At 40.4% G+C, this 22,892-nt stretch overlaps 1 protein-coding gene across 5 annotated transcripts in view; it reads right to left on the bottom strand.

Annotated features, from left to right (window-relative positions):
- DIP2C (disco interacting protein 2 homolog C) overlaps positions 1–22,892 on the bottom strand; it is a 311,348-nt gene that overhangs the window by 144,472 nt on the left and 143,984 nt on the right. For all 5 annotated transcript variants that reach the window (XM_042044606.1, XM_042044602.1, XM_042044603.1 and 2 more), the window contains exon 2: positions 391–462. In XM_042044606.1, coding sequence (XP_041900540.1) covers positions 391–462 — 72 coding nt within the window. The remainder of the gene's footprint in view (positions 1–390; positions 463–22,892) is intronic.

Here is a 22,892-nt window from a genome sequence, read left to right as displayed (position 1 = left end):
GGTTATTGATGGTTTCTCTAGTGTCTTCAAAAGTGAGACTTCACTTTTTACATCAACTTTACATGGCTGAGATGTTAATGAGTTAGGACATCACGTTTTCCTTTGGATTCTTGCATTCCTTCCAACAAACAATGCCTCTCTAACAAGCCTAGGCTGATTTAATTTTCCAGACATGACTGAAAAACCCACACCAACGTATGTAAAAAATGTACACACACATCAAAGCAGACATATATATAAAAATACACATAAAATGGATGGAATAAGCTTATTCTGCATAACAATAGCTTTGTTTCTGCCACATATATTTCTTCAGAGATGCAGATTTCTACAGCGGCAACTACCAGTACACTTGACATCTTCATGTATCGCAAGCACAGATACACATACCGGGAGGCTGTGGCAGGTAGGCCCCAATTAATTTTGATCTCTTCTTTTCATATCCCTTCTGTGTGATGTCACCTGCCAAGAAAAGAAAAGGAAAATCAATAAGATGTGGATAAAGACAGTGTCTAGCTGCTTAATGGCAGCACCATCAGCTGAGCCACCACTGCACTGTTCGTCTGTCCTGACAATTAGAATCAACAAATGAAAAGCACAGAATGATCATTCCACCCAGAAAAAACTCAATTTAGGCCAGAGCCATTCTGGCAAGAAAATACCAAACATTGACTTATTTCAGCACCAAAGTCCAGCAGCACAGAATTTTAAAACCATTTTGGTGTGCCGCACACAAGCTTTCAAAAGCTGCAATGACCTTCATCAGGTTAATAAACAATGGATTATATAGAATGTGTGGGCTTGTAGTGGCTGGCAAAACACATCGTTAATTAGCATTTTCTATCATTAATGGGATTTTTTCTAATCGAGCATGTAAGGCACAAAAGACTTGAAACTGATGCTATATCATTTCTGCAATATAAATATTTTAGCTAATTTCTGAGCAGTACAAAACCAAAACAAAACAGATGTACAACAGATCCACTAAAATATAGTATCATAAAGAGTCTTTATCTGGTTTTCCATTTAAGTATCAAAAAAAAAATTTGGAGACAAACGTCTGTATTTCCTAAATTCAATTAAAATGACACTTCACTGTGTCTCAAGCTTCCCCAGGTAAGCTGTGGTTTTTTAATATAAAGATTATTTCTCTGTAAAACTTTTCTAACAAAAAATTATACATAATTAGACGTGTAGAACAAAACATATACTTTTAGTCTTCTTAGACTTCGGGAGAGGTTTGGCACCAAAGCAGAGATACAGTCCTGATTCTGGAGCTAAACACTGAATTTAATATGTGCATATATATTATAACATAAGGTGCTCCAGACACTAAAAAGAGTGTTAGCTTTTACAATTACAAGATTTTTTAAATAACACCATATTCCCTGCCCTTCCAACAGGCCTATCTGTTATTGTGAGACTCATGCAGCTGAAGCTCCGTTGCAACATTGAACTTCTATGTTTGTAAACGTTGAGGGCTTAGGAGGGTGGAAACCACAAAAAGAAGAGGAGCTCTGGCTGTAATGTCCAGCTGGACACAGCAACGTGAGCCTGTTTGTGCTGTTCCATCCCTGAGCTCAACCTTCACCTAAGGACACCGTTTGCCAAGGGAACAACACACTCATTTCAAACCCAGCTGCTCTGGCAAATGGATGCTAAATTGGCACCAGTGTCTGCTGGTCAGAAATCAATAACTACATACAAACATCTTTAAATGCTACGCCTTGCTGAAACACCTTTTCTTGGGAATGGTTCCAGTAAGCAGTAAGGAGGCAAAATTCTCCAAACCTCTCTGCCAGTGTCCTGAGCCAACCTCTCGGCCCTGCCTCAAAAACAGTCCTTAAAATAACACCTATACTCTTCACTACTATATCTCAAACTGCTCTACAAAAGAAGCCTGCTAAAATATCTGTGTTTTTACATGAGGAGAGTGAGACTGAAGCACTTCAAATGATAACATTCCCATATTTACACAGGGAAGAAGTGGCAGACTTGGCAAAGAGGTCCTAAGCCTCTAAAGTTCAAACCCACTGACTTTTCAAGCACATTTCTTCCCATTTTGAACACTTCTGGCATGTGTTCAAGCTAGTGAAACAAGCTCCCTCTCCGTTGTAATCATCAGCTTCTCATAAACCAGACAGTAACAATAGATATTACTTCATTAAAAAGTTTTAATGAAAAAATGTGTTTGCTTTATTTGAAAATTATAAAATGTGAACAAATTTTTCTTTCAAATTTTTGCTAAACAAATTATTATTGACTTCCTGTGCTCATCAACACCAAAGTCTCACACATTCCAGACATATCCTGAGTAAAAATGTTGCCTTCTTATTTTACTATTGCTCTTTTAGGAGAGCAGAGATACTGTATGGAGAACCACTGCTCCACTGTGGTATGTACAAGCTGGCAATGCCATTTTAGATATGAAACTATTAACAACAGGTGCTTCCACACACATGGGAGTATGTACACATGCAAATCGATACCTCAAGCTATACATTCCAGACATGGCTCACGCAACCTGCACCCATTCCTGCCTTAAAGTTTCTTCCACTAGTTTATAAACCTATATTGTCCTTAATGGAACGAAATGACAGGAACAAGCAGTTTCTTTGACACCAAAGTGCGAAAGATAAAAATCCAGTATTATCTCTGGTCAGTAATAATCCTTCAGTCAAATTGGTATCCAGACTCACTCTTTTGAATTTCACCATTAAAGAGTTACTCTGAGCAGAAACAATAGTGACTCCTTCCCCAGACCACTGACTCCACCAAAAAAATCACCAATAAATGAGTTTTTGAGACAATTTGATATGAGAATATTTCAGCTTCAGGAGCAAAGAGCAAATTAATTTGGAATTATCACTAAACTTTCTATAATCATGTCCATCATTTCCGAAGTCACCAACTACAACAAACATGCAAAAGCAAAATATAAAATCTCCACAATTTCATTGTAGCATCACTTTCACCATTTTGAGGTAGAAGGAAGTCAAATGTATCATGTAGTCCAGGGAAATACTATGCTTTATTTATCAGGATTAATGCTATTCATAGTCATTTGTGTTTTTTCAGGTAGACTGACTTTAAATTAGAAACAATAGCTCATTAACAATTAAAATATTATTATGACATATGTAAAACTATTGCATTTCAAAGCTATGTTGAACTCATTGTGTAAGCTCCTAATATATACTAAACACAGCTCACCAAAGGTTAGGTGGGCTTACACTCTGTTCTTACCATAAATCACCATTCACTCAGTTTTCACTAAGACCTTTGGACTATGTCCTTCCTTCCTTTGCAAATGAATGTGATAATTTTACATCTATCATCTGAGGATTCCTTTCCAGTTGGGTCCACATAGCTCATGTTTTTCCACAGTGCAATACTGCATTTAGTCTTGGCTTTTGGAGAGTATCAACAGGTTAACAGGAACTATACTTTCTTGCCCTGGGAAGAAAGGATTTATGGTACCTTTCTGTTTTTAACTAACTCTTCTCTTGAAAAGCCAGCAGACACAAGGAGGTGAAAGGGTCTCACCCACAATGTCCTTTGAGCAGACAGTATGTGTTGGGTTTTCTACTCACTCTCCAACGCCTCTGCAAATTTAGATCTCCTTGTTGCATCACTCTCCAGCTTTCCTCTCATGACACCCCTGCCTGCTTTTGTGTGCCATTTCCAAGCCAGGCTGCAATGCTGTACAAACAACTTGGGGAGGCAGGCTGGAATGAGCAGGGTTCAAGGCTGGCAACAGGCTTAAGGCAAAAAGGCCAGGCCAGGATGGAAGGATGATGACAAGACTCCAGCACTAAGGTCGTGCAGGAGCAGAAGGAGCACATGGCTGCAGGGTGCTCTGGGAATGGGTATTCCAGGGACATGACATCACATAATGTCATGCAGCTGAAAGGTGGCATCTCCATTTAGCAGCTCCCTGCAGACCTCTGCTCTGTCTGTCCGTCTTCGACCGTGGCTCTCGCCCCATCCCCTGGCCTTGGCTCTGCTCCCAAGCACTCTGTCCACTCTCAGCTGGCTCTGCTACTTCTCAGCTTCATCCCACAGCTGGACCCCACCCTCCCCCTCACTCCCTTCCTCCCAGGCTGCATTCACTTCTCGGCACCCAAGGATCTCAGCCTCCTGTTTGCATCAGCACTCTCCAGGTTTTTTCCCCCGGACAGGTTGCTCTTTTCCTCCTCCCTCCACTGGTGATCTGACAGATTTCCACCATGGGAGGCCATAGGTGTATTCCCTGCGGGGTGCTGTGCCTGAGGGTCAGCATGGAAGAGCAAAGCACAAGCCTGAGAGACCTGAATGCACCAACAGTGAGCAAATGTTACCCTGCTTTTTTCCATATTTAAAATTGGCTGTCCAAGGACTGCTAAACAACAGGCGTGCAAGACCCTCTTTCACCAAAACAATTTCAATTCTAGTGAAATAAGTCTTAGAGTCTCTCCAGGCACAAGAGGGAAAATGCCACGTTTGCAATGAAAAGGACAGCACGAACGAAAGACCATCCACCCCTTCAAGGAGGAAGGTTGCCCAGTCGAGCCAAGAACAGGAACCAGGGCTCTGCTGTAATCCCACTGCCATCTCTTTTATTTGTGATTTGTACCCGTTTCTGCAGCTTCCCCAGCTGCAGATGGCAATGCTCTCCGACACCAGCGCCCGCAGACAACAAGTCTTCTGTAGCTATATTTAGCAAAGCCACACTGGAGTGTAAGTTCATTCGACTATGCTCATCACAACTGCTACTGTTTGCATTAGACCCTGGGTTTTCTTTGAAAATTTACTGGGTTTTCCTCTTTCCTTCAAAAGTGCTGGATTTGTGCCTTGTTAAAAGACAGTGGTGTAAAGCTGGGGCAGGCGGGTCAGAGCAATGTAACTACAGCACAAACCCGTCAGGAGCAGGAAAGGAACATCAGGTGATAGAGAGCCACTGGGGATACTCCACATTGGGCAAGACACTTTGAGGAGCAAGAAATGCCTGTAAATGTTGAAGTCATTCCCATGATCCTATCCCCTTTCCAGGCCTCTCCATGAGTCAGCTCTATCCATTTATATGTCATGTCCTACACTGAATCACACCTTAAAATGAAAAGGAAAAGGCACATTTTGTAATCGGCAAATTATTGACTTCTTAGTGTTTTGTTGAAGGGAATGTGAAGATATTTCCACATGAAAATATCAGTGCATTTCCACCCCTCTTTAAAGCATTTGCATTTTCAAAGCTGAGAGTGGTTAGAAACACTGGTACCACAAAAAAATAAGGTGCTCTGCTGCTTTCATGAAAGTAAAATTCTTGAAGCTGATATAGTACAGAAGTTTCATTTTCAACTGAACTACCTATCAGCTGATCTATTATCACTTCTGGAAACAAACATGTCCAGTACTGAAGAACTGCTACCATGATATATGAAGTAAATTCATTCAAAATTATTGGATTATACAGGGGAGGGAAAAAAAACCCCAAAGCCCAATACAAGCTAAATTTCACCACATCTTTCTTCTTTCCTGTAAGGTCCCAAAAATTCTTACTGATCTCAGCCTTTTGCGACACAGCATAGGTAAAAAGCTCACAAAACCAGGGACCAAAATCACCTTGTTTAGTGCAGTGAAAACTCAGTTTTATACTCCCTGATCTCAAAGGCTGACTGATGCTGCTGTTTTCAGTACACATACATGTTTTTAAAATGAAATTTCAGGTTAGGACTTCGAATTAGTTTAAGGCATTTATGTAAAAATCCACCACGGGAAATAATGCAATCAGTAACTCCTCTCAAGCACAGACTAACACAGAGCTTGCCGGTGTCTTTCCTTTGCCCATGATTTTCTGCCCTCTAAAGATTCAATTTTCTGTACGACTTGTTTATTGCTGATGACTCAAATTCAGTGTCAGCATCTTGGCAAGAGGGATTTGAATGAAACAAAGCTCCTCATAAAGAGAACTGTGAGTCATTTACTTCTCCCACTCATGATGCAGACAGTCTCCCTGTCTGGTTTCCCAAAAATATGCCAAGAGACAAAAGATCTCATTTTGGAGGGTGCAAGTACAGAGATACCAAAACTCCACAAATACATCTCATGTAACACATCCAAGAACACAAAAATATATATCAGGAGTAATTTTCTTTTCCAATGTCTTTTAAAAATGATGTTTAACCACGGCAGCAGCTTATAAAACTGCTCAGAAGTAGGATGGAGAAATAAATGGCAAACTATGGCAGTGGGCAGAAAAATTAATGGGATCCCATACTTTCACTGCAACCAGTGCCATAAATTACAGAACTGCTCAAGTGCCTTTAAGGAGATTATGCTGTAGCTTAAAGGTTTCAATGACAATTTTACCCACCTATATTTGATTTCCTTTTTTCCCCCCAAGGATACATTTTGTTCCTGCTTGTTGCAAGTAAAGAAGAAAATGGCTGAGTTTCAGTGAAAGATAAGGAAGAATGATCGATGTGTACTTAAAATGTGAAGCTTCTAATTTTTCCTAAAGAGGGTTCTAATTCAGGAGAAAATATTTAAACTGATTATGCTATTAACAGAGATGGTAAACTATTTTAAAAGGGCTGAAATGAGAGATTCAAGGTCTTCCAAATTTTGAAAGTATTCCTGTTCAAAATTAATAATTTGTTCCCATTCATTTGCTAGAGAAATTAAGTATCTGGTGCATAACCTGCCAAGTGCTTAGTTTTAATTCAAACTCTACTGTTTTAAAGAAGTGTGTGAGCAGCAAATAATTTTATATAGAAGCCATTTTTTAGTATCTTCACCTTGAATCCCAGAAGACTCCTTAATGAGTTTCCTCACTTACTTTCTGGTCCCAAAGTCTTCAGCACATTTTTCCAATAGCCAAAATACTCCTGGGCTTCAAAAGAAAGAAAAAAAAAGTGGGAGGGACCCCACATGGAACCCCGAAACACCTAATTTAAGGCAATTAAAACAATCCCAGGGATTTTGTGACTCAGACTTTCTCGGGGCTGGCCGGGCTGGGAGCAGCAGTGTCTGCCAGCGGCGTGGCACCGGGCCAGGAGCTGGGCGAGCTGCCGGAGACCCCGTGCCTTTGAAGCCGGGGAACTGTGTGGTCCTCGGGCATCCCGGAGCTCCCTCGGAACGGGGAATTTGCGCAGCACTACTTTTATGGCCTGGATTATTGTAAAGTAAACAGAGGCTGGTTGAACAGTGAAGGTTTCCATTCTCAGTGTCAAGGGTTTATTTCATTATTTAAAGCTTTAACGAACACTTTATATAATGAAAGCAATCCTTGCCATTTTTGGAATTTTATGACTGTTAGGACCCTTCATAATTTTGTTTTCCTTCCTTTATTGCTTTATAAGGCTTATGGGGCACCCTTGAAGTGTATATCCTTTCTGCAGCTGCTGGAAGCTCATCTTTCATCTCTCCACTGGCTTTCCTGTTGCCTATGAGGCATTTGCCTGTTCTAGATATTCTCCCTGTCTCTAACGCAAACGGTGCAGAGTCAGATCTTGCTCAAGATAAAAATAAAATACAATTCTGAAAAGTATGCCTAAGGAAACATTCCTGATAAATGTTATTTAATAGGCAGGCTTTATATTTCAAGTTAGAAATGTTCCCTACAGAAAGATAATTACAGCAGTAATTCCACTTATCATTATTTAGAATTTGCAGTTCAGAGCAAATCAGCCATTTCCATAAATGCTGCGCTGTGTACTGCAAATTTGTGTCCCGATTTTTTCCCAGCCCTGAAAATGCCTTGTAAAAAAAAAAAAATACAGCAGGAGGAGGAGGAGGAATCCTAAAGGAGAAACATATAATAGCTGTATGAAACAAAATAGAGAATACATATCCAAACAAGTCTGTGTGCATATTTGCTCCTCTGGGTAGAAAAATATGTTCAAGGCTTTTCACAAGGAAAAATCTGCAATATCTAAGTAAAACGGTAAAATTCGTTAATAGTGAAATTTCGTAGTTTTGCTACTTCTCTAGGAAGTAGCCTACGAAAATAATTCTCCTGCTTGCAACCTTGTGCTTTTAACCATCTTTTCACTACTTTTGACATTACTAAGTTTGCAAAAAAGTGCAAATGGGTGAATCTTCTTGGAAGAGAACACAAATCTTCCAAAAATCAACAGACTTCTAAATCTTTCATCCATAATTTTGCTCCCAGTACATTGATGCAGCACAGTATGACTGCAGATCTCTTCCCAAATTTCAACTAAGAACAGAAATCTGGAAGTCCTGTTTTCATATGCTGAAAAAAAAATAAAAGAACTGTTTTTACCTGATATATTGCAGCATTCTCCCTATTGACTTGGGTTCACTATAAAGCTTTTGTATTTGGTATTAGTTATGCTAGTCGATAATAGAACTGATTATATCTAATATATCTAAAATAATGTTATTTTACCCTAATGTGGGTTAAAGACATGACGTTGATTTTAAAAATAGGTATTTAGAGCAGTTGTACTGTAGTATTAGAATGCCAAAATGTCCAAATCTCCTCCCACAGTTTTTGTAAAAATAGAACCTCTTCTGGGGAAAAACACCAAAAAACCTCTTCATGCAAATGCAAATTTCCACATACTTTGACAGCTGGATGCAAAGAGAGAAAAGCACAGATATCTTAACTACCACGGGAAAACTAAAGCAGGAATACTCGCTTTTTAAAACAATTTGAAGACCACTAATGGTTGTGGAAGAATATTGAGGAGTTTTAAGTAGTTGTGAACAGGGACTGGAATTACCATGACAACTATGCTGAGTGACCATAATGTCTTTAAAAATGTATCACTTGGGAGATCATTGAGCTCAATAATCTGGTCTACAATTTTAATGCACCATGTTTTGCTACATGACACAAACGACTTTCAAGAACTAAAAAAAAAAAAAAAAGATTTATGAAGGGAACATAAATATCTTCCATGGCAATATTCACTTTTTTTTTTCCTGAAATGATGGTGCTTAGTTTACTAAGGTCAGTAAATAAGATATTTCCTGTACTATCACAAACTTTGTTGCAAGCAAGGATCATAAATGCCTAGTGCTCATAAAAGCCTGATACATCCAACATCTGCTTTCCTACTCCCAAGAGTTGAGAACCAAGTCTCTCATAAGCTCAAAGCGCCCAAGGGTAATTAATGTGAACAATGAAATGCTCAAGGAAGCCTCCAGACATCTCCAAGTTCTGATAAGCAATTCTCCCAAAAACCTAACCCACATTCCTGCTGCCTGCATTCCAGTCCCCAGTAACTCCAGTTCTTTTTCAAGCTTTCCAACAAGAGTAAAATAATTTGTTTCCTTCAAAAAAATCCCCCAAAATTATAGAAACACATTCATTTTAAAAGCAACCAAAAGGTAACAATCTCCTCAGACACACAGCCCAACAACCTGTTGGGCAAGAACAGCAGATCAGAGAGAACACCCTTGCTCTGAGTGATTAGCACTCTAGCAACAACATTGAATAGTTACTCACATCCTCTCTGCCTCAGCAGATTTTTAACTATTTTGTGCAAAATAAAACTACCTCATTCCGAGTTTGCTTCTTAGAATTAAAAGACAGCCATCAATGGTTTTACCTAAGAGGTGAGATGTTGTTTCAAATCTTGAGGAGAAAGGAATCTTAGTTTTATTATAAGCACATACGGGCACTTACACGTGCCCTTATACATGAAGGCATCTTCACCAGTTTTATTTTGTGAGACAGGCTGGACATGGTACAAAGCATAAAGTCGCGTAAATTTGGAAAACCCCACGCCTCTTTCCACAGTATTTCTTCCTGGTTTTCAATTACTTTCTTGCTATGATGGCTGTGATGGACTCTTACTTTATTTCACCTGGGAACACAGGTTTGACTAAGCAGAAGAGCACTTACAACTTAGACAAAGCAGGAGGTTGCATTCAGGTACATTTTATCAATCTAATCAACATCCTCTGACACACATTCCAAAGTCCAAATAATCCTAAGCAGATGCAATATTGTGTTACTCTTGTTCTACCTCTGTAGCGGGTTGGGTTTGTAACCGGGCAAAACCACCAATTTAGTGTAGTGGTTTGGCCCAAAATACTCATTACTGTTTATCTTCTGTGAGATAAGAATTAGGAGAAACGCAAAGCAGGCACCAATCTTGAAAGAATATAAAGAAGTTTATTAACAGACCTAAAAGAAGGAAAAAAATCACACCACACCTTCAGAACTCTTCTCCTCCCCCCACCTTCCTCCCTTCTCCAAGTGACAATGTAAAAAGACAACCCTTAAGATGTTCAGTCTGTTTACCACTTCCATAATAACCTTGTTCAGTCCATTTAGGAAGAGGAGTGTCTCTTGTCCATGCTATGAATGCCTTATCACAACGAGACAGCTGCCCACTTCCAAATAACTTTGTTCAGTCCATTTAGGAAGAGGAGTCTCTCTGCTCGCATGTGAGTCCCTTCCCCCAACTTGCAGCTTTCCCACAACTGCTTTCGAGGGTCCACTCTTGAAGGTTTTTTTGGGGTACAATTTTAAGGTTGCACTGTTCAGAAACAAAAGTTCTCTTCACCCATCTCTGGGAGCATTTCATCTCAAAGAACGGAGGCCCTTCTCCTTGCCTGGGAGCAAAGGGTCTCCCTCATCTTCGTCTTTAGGATTATCTCTGGGAATATCTCTAGGAACTGAGGTTTTCCCCTTTCCCACTTGGAGCAAAAGTCCTCATCGCTTCCATCTCTCCCTGCTCAAACTTCTCCTGAAATTACAGCTGCGTCAGCATCTGCCTATCTCAGCACAGGTGCTGAGATCACAAGTACGAGTTGAACACTCCACCCCCCATATCTTCATGAAATTACAACGGGTACTCTGATACATCATAGCTTTACAAAAGAATTTCAGCTTTAAGCATCTCCTCTTTCACTTCCCTCAGATTTTCAGCTCTTCACAGCACTAAAAGGGTTAATCTCACCCAGGCGTTGCAGCTGGAATGAAGCTTATTGCTGTTGGTAACATGATCTTTGCTGGACAGCGGTGCAGCTTCAGCTGAATCTTGGCTGCAGTGGAGAAGAGGAGCCGAGCCGCTCTGGCTGCTCACAGCAGGGCTGGGGGGGGGGGTTCCGCGGGTGGAACAGGGCCCATTGGCTTCAGGATGGTGGTAGCCCAGCCCGGCCTGGCCCAAGCAGGGCCTGGGCCGGGCCCGCTGGCCCCCGCACAGGGCCTGCAGCCACCTGTACCAGCAGCGGAAACGAGACAGAGAGGTTCTGCCTCGGAGTTTCCGATTCTTAAGTGTGCATCACAGAGGCGGTCACAACTTTAAGTGGCTTAAAGAATTGTCCATATTCAAACTGGCCAGCTGATAGGTTCTGTCAGGTCACAGAGGAAGCTGTAAGCACCCCTTAGCAAGAACATCACTTCCGGGCCTATGCTTGCTAACCCATGACAACCTCTCACACAGTTGAAAAGTAACTGATATTACTGCAAGACACAGAAAACACCACACTCAGGAATTTCTGAACTGTAATACCACAGCACATAAATACTGATGCTGTCTTTCCAAGGAAACTGGTTCATCATTTTGTGCCTCAGTATTTCACTTTAGCACATGAGGCACCAGCCCCAAAGCAGACCATCTGTATTTTACTTCTGTCCCACTGAAGGTCAGTGGTGAACTGCTGACTGGTGAGACAGACCACAGAGGCTGCTTGGGGAGCAAACAGAGTAATCTGGAAGGGATGCCTTCCCTGAAGAAGCATTGTGGAGAGAAGAACTATGGTTTTATTCATAAACCTCACTGCTCACTTCCACTTGAGGAAGAAGTGACCTCCCATTTTACCAACCTTATCCTTCAGGAGGTCTTAAAAGGTGTCAGACAAATACATGGGAACGCCTGGGTCACTGAGCCCTGTGTACCGCAGCAGAGCTTGTCAAATGCTCTCAGGAAGAATTGAGTCTCATCTGGAACTAAATTCAGCTGTACTCTTTTTTTTTTTAATTCAAGCTGCTATAGCATCCTCTTTACCATTCTGAGGGAATGTTTTTCACTGATCTCGATCTTTTCTACTTGAAATAGTTATTTTCTATTTAATCCTGGCTTTATACTACTGGCTTTCCTGGTTCCTTGGTAGACAAACTTCATTTGTCTAAAAAAAGTGAACTACCCCAAAAAACCAAGAGATCAGCCAGTTTTGCAAAACTTACCTTATCAAAGATAATTCAGGTTGTGTTTTATCAAGTTTAAATTTACCTCCCTGTATTTAATTTTTGCTTTTAGCATTCCAGTGCTGATATTACCTAGTTGCCTATTTCAGCAAATTTTTCTTCCACTGTTATTAATATATAATAATCACTACACAAACAGTTTCTAAAAAGACAAAGGCTTCCCAAACTGCACAGTTCCTGGAAGTATTTATTTTCCTGCTAACATGAAAAAACTAAACACTCATTTCTATTAATACGCAGTTCAAAGAAAACCCAGTTCAGATTTTTAACCAAATCTGGGCCTGAAAACTAAGGAAAATGTATGCAGAGAAAAATGATCCACCTATCCTAGTGATGCAGAGTAAATTAAATCTGCCTCTGGTCTCAAGAAATCAGAAAAATTAATCCTTTTTTTACAGCCTGCAAATGCAATTTAGGCTGATATGTTAAAATACATTTTGTTGACAGTCTGTTTGATCCAACAGCCAGATATGACAAAACAAGCAGCTATTTAAAGGCCTTTGCAATACATGAACTGCAATTCATGTTAATAAGATGCCCAGATCACTTCATCTTTTCTACATAAAAAACTACATTTGAAAACGGTCACTAGTGTATTTCCACATGAACCAGAGCACTGAAATTCCACTTTTAAAAGAAATAACCTAAAATGCATTCATGTAATTTTCCCACTCCGTTCCACAAGGACCTCAAACAGCAAGATAAATTAACATCATTTGATTACTCAACTCAATTCCAAGCATTTTACTAAAGGAACAGAAAAGCCCAAAAGCAGCTCGTTGTTCTCCTGTTATGTGGGCAAAGTGTTTATGAAGCACTGGAAATATGCATCCTTTGACTCAAGGACTCCTATTACCCAAAGGCTGACTCAGATCCTACTCTCTTAAGCCTGCAAAACAACTTGAAAGGAAAAAGAGTTGCATACCTTCAATTACCTCAAGACACAATCGATGTCCCTGTTCTCCACAAGTTTCACAATATTTGACAATTCCATTTTTTTCCCCTGCTGTTGTTCACCTCTGAAGGCTCCTAAAGGTCTGTAACATTATTACAGACCTAATGTGACAGCACATACTGATGTTGGCACAAAGCAGCTGCTCTCATAGGAGGCATTACCCTCCAGAGCCTGTGAAATATGGCACTCGGAAATCTGCAAGCCTCTGCTAGGTCCAGGGCACACACTTCCCTGCAGCTGGAAAATCAGATCTCCATACTCTCATTCTTCTTTTTCTCCGTTTCCAGCTTACAACTTCTCCTGATCAAGATATGGAAATTTGCTGTGGTAAGCCAGATGTGCAAACATTTTCTTTTTTTCCTCAGTTCTGAGTTCACAATTTATTTCATACGTTAATGAGGTTATTCTGTGATTTCTGTAGCTTTTTCCCTCAGATTTCAAAAAATAATAAAGTATTTCAACCCAAAAAAAGCCACTAATTTCACATCCTTGTCACATTCTTTCCTGCAATACAGAGTACTTTTCAAAAAAAGTTGGAATTAAATCATAGCCATACTTACTAAAATAAAAGCAAGCAAAATTTTACTGAGTAGTGTTCATTTTCACCTGTGCTAGAAGCCAAAACCAGCACTGCCTTTCTAACAAGCAGGCGTTTGCAAAGGCCATTTCCCACAATGACAAGTTTCAGCACTTGAGTTTGGCTTTCACGGACAGGGCTGGTGGTTTACAAGTTTTTGAGAAAGCCCATGAATGTCTGTATCAATATGTCAAAATATACTCTTCTGCTCTTGTTCTCCAATTGTCATGCAGTGAAAAGTAGCTAATTATTATCACAAATATTTGTTAATTCGCTGGTTTGAAGGAATTCCCCTTGTGGCTTATTCATTTTGTGGATCCACAGGTAAATTGGCAAACATGCCAGCCTGAGGACCGAAGGAACACCAATAACACACCTTACAAAACCCAGAACTCCATTTGCTTTTACATTTATAATACAGCTATACTTTAGAAGTGCCAATAAAGATTACTTAACATGCAGAAAACCAACAAGAGACTTGATTTAATAATCTGTTATTAAGTCCTAGCTGGGAAATAGCAGAGCCTGGGAAGGCGGCCATCTTTTAAGAAACTAAGAAATCAAGAATCAAGGTAGGATTTACACACTCTTATAAATACCCACAAAACACTGAATTTTCAGCATAATTCAGACAGCACATCCACATAGATTGCTTTGGACAGAAATGCATGTGACCAGCTATCAGCCTTCGGCCTTGTACTGCCGTCCAAGATCCTCAGTCCTGCAGTTGTGTCCTCAGGCACCTGTTTGGCCCACAAATGCTGCTGACCCGACTGCCCCATGTGAGTGGACAACTGTCCACTTAAACCTGACAAAACCACAGATGAAGTATCTCCTTAAGGTACACCATTGCTTACTGTCCTACACAAGCAGATCCACACATCCAAACAGACCCCTGGCTGTAAATCCACACGGGCAGAGGAATACATCATTCAGAGCAGCTGCTGGACCAGGTGATACTTAAGATGTAACTGGATAAACCTGAAAGACTAGGCATAAACCTCGCCTTATTTTTTTTCTGCTTATTTCTTACCCAGACTTGCTATTTTCCTCATTCCTCTCTTCTTTCCAGTGGACTCTGATGCTGTAAGGCTGTGCCAGAATCCCATCTTCAATGATCTTTATTCTTATCTACATTCTTTTCTGCCTTGCAAACAACCAGCTGCTCAGCTCTGCTTCACAGGTGTCCACATCTTGGTGTCCACACACTACCTGAGCACTGGCTGGCCTCACTCAGACCCGCAGTTGTACTGAAGCAGCATTGCAAAGGTCTTCAATCACTCCCTTGCTGTTTAATGTTCACAAGGTTTATAACCTTTTTTAAATTTACATTTATTAATCATCTGCAATCTCAGGTATTGCTCATCCTAACGTCCTCCTGGATCATCTGAGTCCAGCTAAGGCTTTCCACAGCCAAGGCTGACACCAGACCTTGCAACTGCTCCCCTCTGCACACAGTTTGGAAGTTTCACTGCCCGGCCCCACAGGAATTCCTCATTATTTCCATATGATGCAATCACTACTGTATGACTTCCTACCATGGTAGCACTGCAAAGCTGACCTCCCCATCTGAACATCTCAGTTTTCACTGCAATCTTCCTTTTTGTAATTCAAACAAGAACAGCATAACCAGAATCAGATGCTTTCATTAACTAAAGGTGATCCCCACCACAGTTACATAATTAAAACAGTGAGTGGCATCTGAAAACCTGTACATTTAAGATGGAAAGACGCATCATCTTTGTGTCTTCCTGACGGCAACTAAGGTTTCTGCCACTTTTCTAATAATGTCATGCTTTGGATGTCTGAAGACATTAATTTTCATGGATGGAAAAGTGTAAGAAACACAGGAACAATCACATTGGATCCCATTCAGTGTCAAAAATGGAGGAATGGATCCCTTCCAATGCTCTTTCATGTCTCTCAGCACATACAGTTACTTACAGGACATAGTAAGGCAAAAAGTTTCAAAGATAAAATATAAATAATCTACCCTTCTCACAGTGTCATTATATCAAAAGCTATTAAGAGATTCACCTAAACCTCAGAGCACAACATTGCAAAAACCACTGCCACAGCTCAGAGTAGCTTTTGCCTCCCTGGGAAAACTGGAATCCAGTTTCGAATCTTGGTGAAATCTTCGAATCTTCAGTGAGTTTCAATGACGAATTAATTCCACAATGTAATTACACTCAGTGTCAATTTGCCAACTTTTAAGTTATTTAAATATCCCCCTACCCTCTGCCATGAAAAGTTCATGACATACCTTCTCTGCAGCATTCATTATTTGACACACTTTGTCAGTTCCTCCTTGCAAGATAATTATTTCCAGATTTTCAAGACTCTTTAGATACAGGTTTTTTCCATGCTGTTCATCAGTCTCACCTTGCTACCACAGCCACAGGTCAGTTCCCCTGTGGATAATGCAAGGCAGTGGGTAGTGAAGGGAGAAACACTTGGATCGTGCTCCAGCTTGGGGTTTCCCAGTGCTCCCAGTCTGTGGCTCCCAGCTGCCAGTCCTGTGCAGCACTGCCCAGGTACCCCAACTACCGACACCCATGTTCACATCTCTCTCCCAACCCAACTGTTTCCATCTTGAAAACTCTGAACACACACCTTTATCCCAGAGTCAGTTTTTACAACCTCTTATCAGCTCCGAAACGTAGAGATTAGCTATGTTAAACTAAGGAAACTTGACAGATCTGCTTTTATAATAAGGTGGTCCAAGGTCAGAGGTTTAAAAGGAAAATAAAAAGCCATATATCCCATGCAGAACATGTTTGGAGTACTTCATACATTTAAAAAAAAAAAAAGTATCAATAATTTCTCTATTGCTAAAAGCTTTCCTTATAATGCTTGCAATTTCAGTACCATCAATCATTATGTCATCATCAGGACTGAGTTTTTCTGTTGGATTCTCTTCCAAATCTTTCAAAAAGAAAAATACCATCATATGTATCACACTCTTACTAACCCCTTCCCTACAACTTCTCTCCAAAAAGTGGTTAAGGTAGTGGCTAGTGTATAAATATTTCTAAATACATTAGTGGCTTGTGATTTTAAACCTGATATACACATAAAATTTCCTTTTCCTTATTTCTTTGAAATTATATATATACACACATATATAAAATAAAAATATAAGCAACTGAGACTAGAGAATCAAGAGCTGAAACTAGAGAGAGTAGCAGTCCAAACCTCACCAACAGCACATCTTCTCCCCAGTGACTACCAAATTACTCTTTGTTTAGGAAGGTGGAAGGAACAATCCTGGGACAGTTTCCTTTTAAATCTAAAAAGCAATGCAGTCAAGCCTCTACACCCAAAAGATTTGCTGATTTCTTTAGACATGGCTACTCCTATACAAGTGTTCTCCAAGAATACAGGATTACTGTCAAAAAATCAAATGCAAATGTTGCATCAATGAGCACCAATGTGAAATTAGTACCCATCCCAGTAACCTGGAGGAATAAAGTCCTTCCTTTTTCAACTTGTGTTTGCACTGGTGTTTAAGCACATGCCTTATGTAAAGGTATCTGAGACTTCTTCTGCACAAAATTATGATACAACATAAAACCACTAACTCTTTGGGCTCATAAATTCTGCAAGGGCTCGAAATACAAGAGCATACTAAATATGTAACCTGGATTCTGATTATAGGTAGTCTGCCGGTATGTCCAGGTAAGACTGGCCCACGCCCTTAAAAATCCAGGCAAATTCAGGAGTAGCTCTGCAGGTATCTTTGTGTACTAGAGGGCCACTGTTGGTAATGGTTGAATAAGGGAAGGAACAAGGGCAACCAGGATGCAAGTAAAAATTTTTTTTAAATATATATTGACTACGGTGTTTTCTTAGGTTAAGCTCCCATTTGCCAAAAGAGCTCCTGTAAGGCTAACAGCTCCTAGGAACAAACACTGAAATGTCTTTCTTTTAAATTACATTAATTTACAAAACCAACTACTTCTGATCCAGAAACCATCAATGTGTAGTGCTGACCTGTTCTGTAGTTTCAGGTGCACTATCAGAGCATATTAGGACACACAGAGCCTGGAACAGCACTTTTTTCTGCAGCTTCTAAGTACCACTGGAATATAAGTAATGTGTAATAACAAGCAGTGCATTTGTACCTCCACGACGAATAAACGCTTGCCCTGAGTTTTATACATCAGGCTGTGTATACATTTTTACACTTTAACCTCCGCAAGCTGTATGTCAAACAGCCCCTTCAAAAATCACAAGTTTTTGCAAAGTCAGGCACTGCATAATGGCTTATTTCAGAAGTTACACTCTGTATACATATGTATGAAGAAATTACAGGAAAAAAAAGCAGCTCAGCTTGTTTGTCTTTTGGTCACCTAATCAAGAAGGTGATTGGATTCACTTTTACCGTATCAATGAAGTCACTGGAGAGCAATCACAACTCTTTTTCCATGTGACAGATGAATGACCTTTGCCATGGCCTCAGTGAAAGACAAGCCCATGTTTTGCCCAGGTACACCAAGGCCACAGTTCCCTTCTGCTTGCACATGTAGGGAATATCAGATGTACTGCAGCAGGGCTTGCTTTCTTTCCTCTCTCGCAGCATATCAAGGCGCTTATTTAATTTCTCTCATAGGAGACCAGGAGGACACCAGCCAGGAAAAGATGTAAGATATTAAGGATGCTTGCTATGCACGATCAGAAGGGGATACACAAAGTATCCTTTATTTCCCAAGGGAAATCACTGCCCTGCTGCAGCCAAAGTATTTGACACTACAACTGAAGATTGCAGAGTGGGACACAGGCCTTGACTTACGTACATAAACCCCACACATGCCTCCCTAAAATTCAGTTCAGCAATTTTGTTTGCCAAAGAGTATCACAGATTTGTCTGAAGCTCACTACTGCCTTTTCTCCTCCAAACCAGCGTCATTTTGTGAATTCTCTTTCCCATCAGGGTCAATTCAATGCACTTTATTCAGGACTATACCACCCACAACTTTACAGCCCTCTCTTCTTCTCAGCCTTATCTCTTTGTCCTACAGAAAATGGCACTGTTTGCTTTTATTTAAGAGTTTGCCAAGTCACTGATGGAGCCTCCATGGGTCCCAGAGATGTTATTACTATGGTTTACAGAGGATTTACACAACCAAACTTGCAGGCAGCTACTGCTTTCAACCATGAGGTTTCCACACAGACCTGAACCTCAGCGACCTGAGTGTTTGTGACCCTTTCTCCCCTTCATCTCCCCCCGAAAGCAGGAACCTTGGCAGTTCTCTCTCCTCACATAGCAAATGATGGGCATTGCTAATACACTGATGGATCTTCAGCAATGGATTCAGTAATGGATTCACCAGGTTCTGCTCCCACCAAGAGTGTTTGCACAGTTTCCAGAAAATCTCATCAGTAAATCTTAGGAAGACTTTCAGGTAAGCAATCTACTTACTTATCTGGCTACACCCCCCAACACAGGACCAACAGAATCCGATAAAACTTGGGATGCAGCCTCCAGCAAAGCTATGGGCTGCACTGGCTATCTAAAAAGAGTTGAAAATAATAGGATATATATTCATTTTATATTTATCTTAAATAATAAATAAGTACATGAATATATAATCAATTAATACCTTACTTATAATAACTGGAAATTAGTAAAACAATAATGGAAAGTCTGAGGTACAGTTGTCAAGACATTGAGAAAGCCTAAAATATAGAGCCATAGTAAACTTAAAAATTGAACAAAACTACCTTGTGCTCTAGAATAGGGAGGGAAGAGGGACAGGGGGAACCCAGATATAACCTTGGCACCCAAATGGCATATGGACTACCTACAGCTCCTCTTTTTAGCCTCTACCTGTTCTCTTTCAGCTACAGGCAGATAACCTTCAGCCTACTCCTGCTGTACCCTAGGCCCTGCTGAAACATGCAACCACAGAATCACAGAGTATCCTAAATGGGAAAGGACCCACCAGGATCATTGAGTCCAACTCACAGCCCTGCACAGGACATCCCAGGAGTCACACCCTGTGCCTGAGAACATTGTCCAAACACTTTGTGAACTCTGTCACCTTGGTGCTGTGACCACTGCCCTCGGGAGCCTGTTCCAGTGCCCAACCAGAGGAAGGACCTTTTTCTAATATCCAACCTAAACCTCCCCTGACACAGCTTCAGGCCATTCCCTTGGGTCCTGTCAGTGGTCAGCACACAGCAGAGATCATAGTCTGTTCCTCCTCTTCCCCTCACCATGAAGTTATAGACAGCAATGAGGTCCCTGAAAGACATCAAGAGCAGAACTCTTCTGCTGCTCCCTTCTTAATCACAGAACACAAGGATCAAGGCACAGGATGAAGTGTGGTGGTTTTGGCTGAGAAAAAATGAGCTTCAGAAGAATGAAGGAGATGGATGGCAGATTTGTGAACCTCAGCAAATAACACTATTTCTGTTGTTCATGAAAATTCAAGGTTGCAAAGCAGTGTTACATTAGACAACATGCAGGCTGCCTGTGTTCTCATCTATACAAACCTAATTTAGTATTACACTTCCTCTCCTTTCAGCCACAGCCTGTGTTTCTTGTAAGCAGCAATCCCAGTATGGACTCAAAAGAAAAAGCCTCTGAAAGCTCAGCTTTCTGAATACTGTTGTGTAGTTACTTGCATATGTAATTTGCTCTCACAGAAATAAATGCTAGCGTGCTTGGAAAATGTGACTTCATTTTGTGATGGGAATGAGTTTTCCTGTGTAAATCTCTCTATACAATCTTATGTTATTCTTTCTAAAAAACAGAAATTACTACTGCATTCCAGTTCCAGAGTGAATACTGAGATTTATACTCTTTACCAGGGCATGACACAAGGGAACTGCTCTAACCTCCTTGCTTGCATTTACTAACAACAGAAGTGTTTTGTTCACATCACATTCAGCATTTACTAAACAGAAAATACAGTAATTGAAACACTAGATAGTGAACAGACATTTCTATATTCTTCACAAACCCATCTAAGAAACCCTTGGCTGTTGGTGCAGAAGGCTTTATCATGCTATTCATCACAATTTTATCTCATAAGAAAAAATTCAAGGAAGGTGATTTATCCCCAAACTCCCACCTCTCTGGCACCCAACCACAGGCAAGTTGATGGCAAATCACTGCTTTACATACATCTTCCTTTTTTGTGCTCCAAAGAAAGAAGGAAAGTCAGAAAAAAATTAAAAACCAAAACAAATTATTCCTTAAAGGATAGAACTACACAAGTATTTATAGATATATATTCATTTCAGAAAGCAATACTACAGAAGGACAACTTTATGAAGCAACAGCATCTGAGATTTTGCCTTCCTAAAGCAACTAACGGAAAGTATTTCACCTGTTTTGTATCTGCATGCATGTACAGGCCCTGCTGTATGGCATGGGGATGCAGCTTAGATAAAATGGTTTCTCAAATCACACACCACCCAATATTGCAAAAGCCATGGAAATTACAGGCTCTGCACATCCATCTACCCACAAATCATTCAGATAAGATATGCAGTAGTCCTTGTCTCCTTCAGTCTGAGGCCACTGTGCAAGATCATTTGCATTGCTATTCTGTACAAGACAGTAGCCATATCTCAATGCAAATGTTTCCATGTAAAATAGTAACTATCAGCAGCATCATGGTACCATATCCTCTTGTTATACTTACTTCAATACATGAGGAAATAAAATAAGTGTGACTTGCCAGAAGTCATGTAGGCAGTCCATGGCAGCAGTGAGAACTGAACGCAGATCTCCAGGTTGTGTATTACCCATAATACCAAACTACCCTTTAAAAAAAGTAGAAAATCTTTAAGAACATGATGTTTTTCTTCCCTTCTGATGATTAAATAGATTCTGCATTCTCTTTTTCTTGCTTTCATAGGTCACCAGGCTACACAAACAGCTTATATTGTACACATAAAAAAGGCAGCTTAAAAACACCTGTTCACTTTGGCTGGACTGAGACTATACATCTCTTTCAAGTAGAGAGGCTGACAATTCCTTGGGCTCCCTGATTATGATCTACGGGATCATTATGATTAATAAGTGACAATGCTTTTCTGTAGTCCTGGCAAGGTTAGTTGCATATCATTACCAGCTCACTCACATTTTTGTCCACGAAAAGCTATAGGAGCAAATACACTTGTGATACTCACGTCTTCTCTGATAAAGAAGAAAGGACCTGTCCCAAGAGGTTGCATTCAATCATCTCCACAGAGAGTAACATTAAATACTGAGCAGTGGTAAACATCACAGTCAGGCAAAAGATCATTAAAACAACAGGAAAAATCATCCTTATTCATCTCTTTTATACAGTAACATAACTACTGCAATTCAATGAGATAAAAAGGTGTGAATTATTGGGATTAAGCCTGTGAAATATAACGGGAAATAACCAGAAGCCAAAAGCAAGCAGATAGCAGGAATCATTAGTAGAGATTGGAGAGCTTCAAACTTACATCGTCATATAAATTCATGGTGAGCCCATACTGCAGTGCACTTAGAGAGGATGTAGTGAGGGTGAACAGACAGTGAGGGTGAACAGATCTGTTGAAACACTTCTGTCTATTGAAAGTCTAGGAAAACACATTCCTCCCAGAAGATGTAAGAGATTTCCATATAATCATGAATAGCAGATACATGGTGATACAATGGTTTCCCATTTAATAAAATAGGAGAAATAAATACCCCAAGATAACTATTAAGCAGCAGATTTGAAAGAAACTGAATAAAGAAGTACTTTTCTACATGTCACATCACTCCCATATGGAACTGACTGCTCCAGCACGCTCTACAGGGCGACAGTAAGATTAGCTGCAAAAAGGGATCTATAGAAAAAGGAGGTCCAGACACATGTTGGACCAGACATAAAACAACTTATGCCTCTCACTCTCAGAAACTAGGAGGCTCTATAAGGCCAGAGTAACATTATACCCCACTTGTGCTGGGCTTTTCCCCTATTCATCCATCCCTAGGTAGTGGGTGATGCAGCACAGGCAGGCTGTTCTGCTGAGATGAATGATTTCAGCAAGGCACTATGGCTCTTGTGGTGGAGTTCTCAGATCTTCTGTCTTCTCTCCTTCACTGAATCTGCTTCCAGCCGTGGGCACAGTGCAGAAGCTGCTGTCAGCACTGGCTTGTATTCTCCTTAAAATGGATAAGGATCAACTGCCATTGACCACTGAGGGAGGCTCATCAA

This window comes from Corvus kubaryi, unplaced genomic scaffold (genome assembly GCF_017639235.1).
Source record: "Corvus kubaryi isolate FWS band 111438036 unplaced genomic scaffold, C.kubaryi_AGA036_p1.0 37398, whole genome shotgun sequence".
Lineage (NCBI taxonomy): Eukaryota > Metazoa > Chordata > Aves > Passeriformes > Corvidae > Corvus > Corvus kubaryi.
Note: the sequence above shows the minus strand (reverse complement) of the source record. Positions and strands in the feature narration are given on the sequence as shown.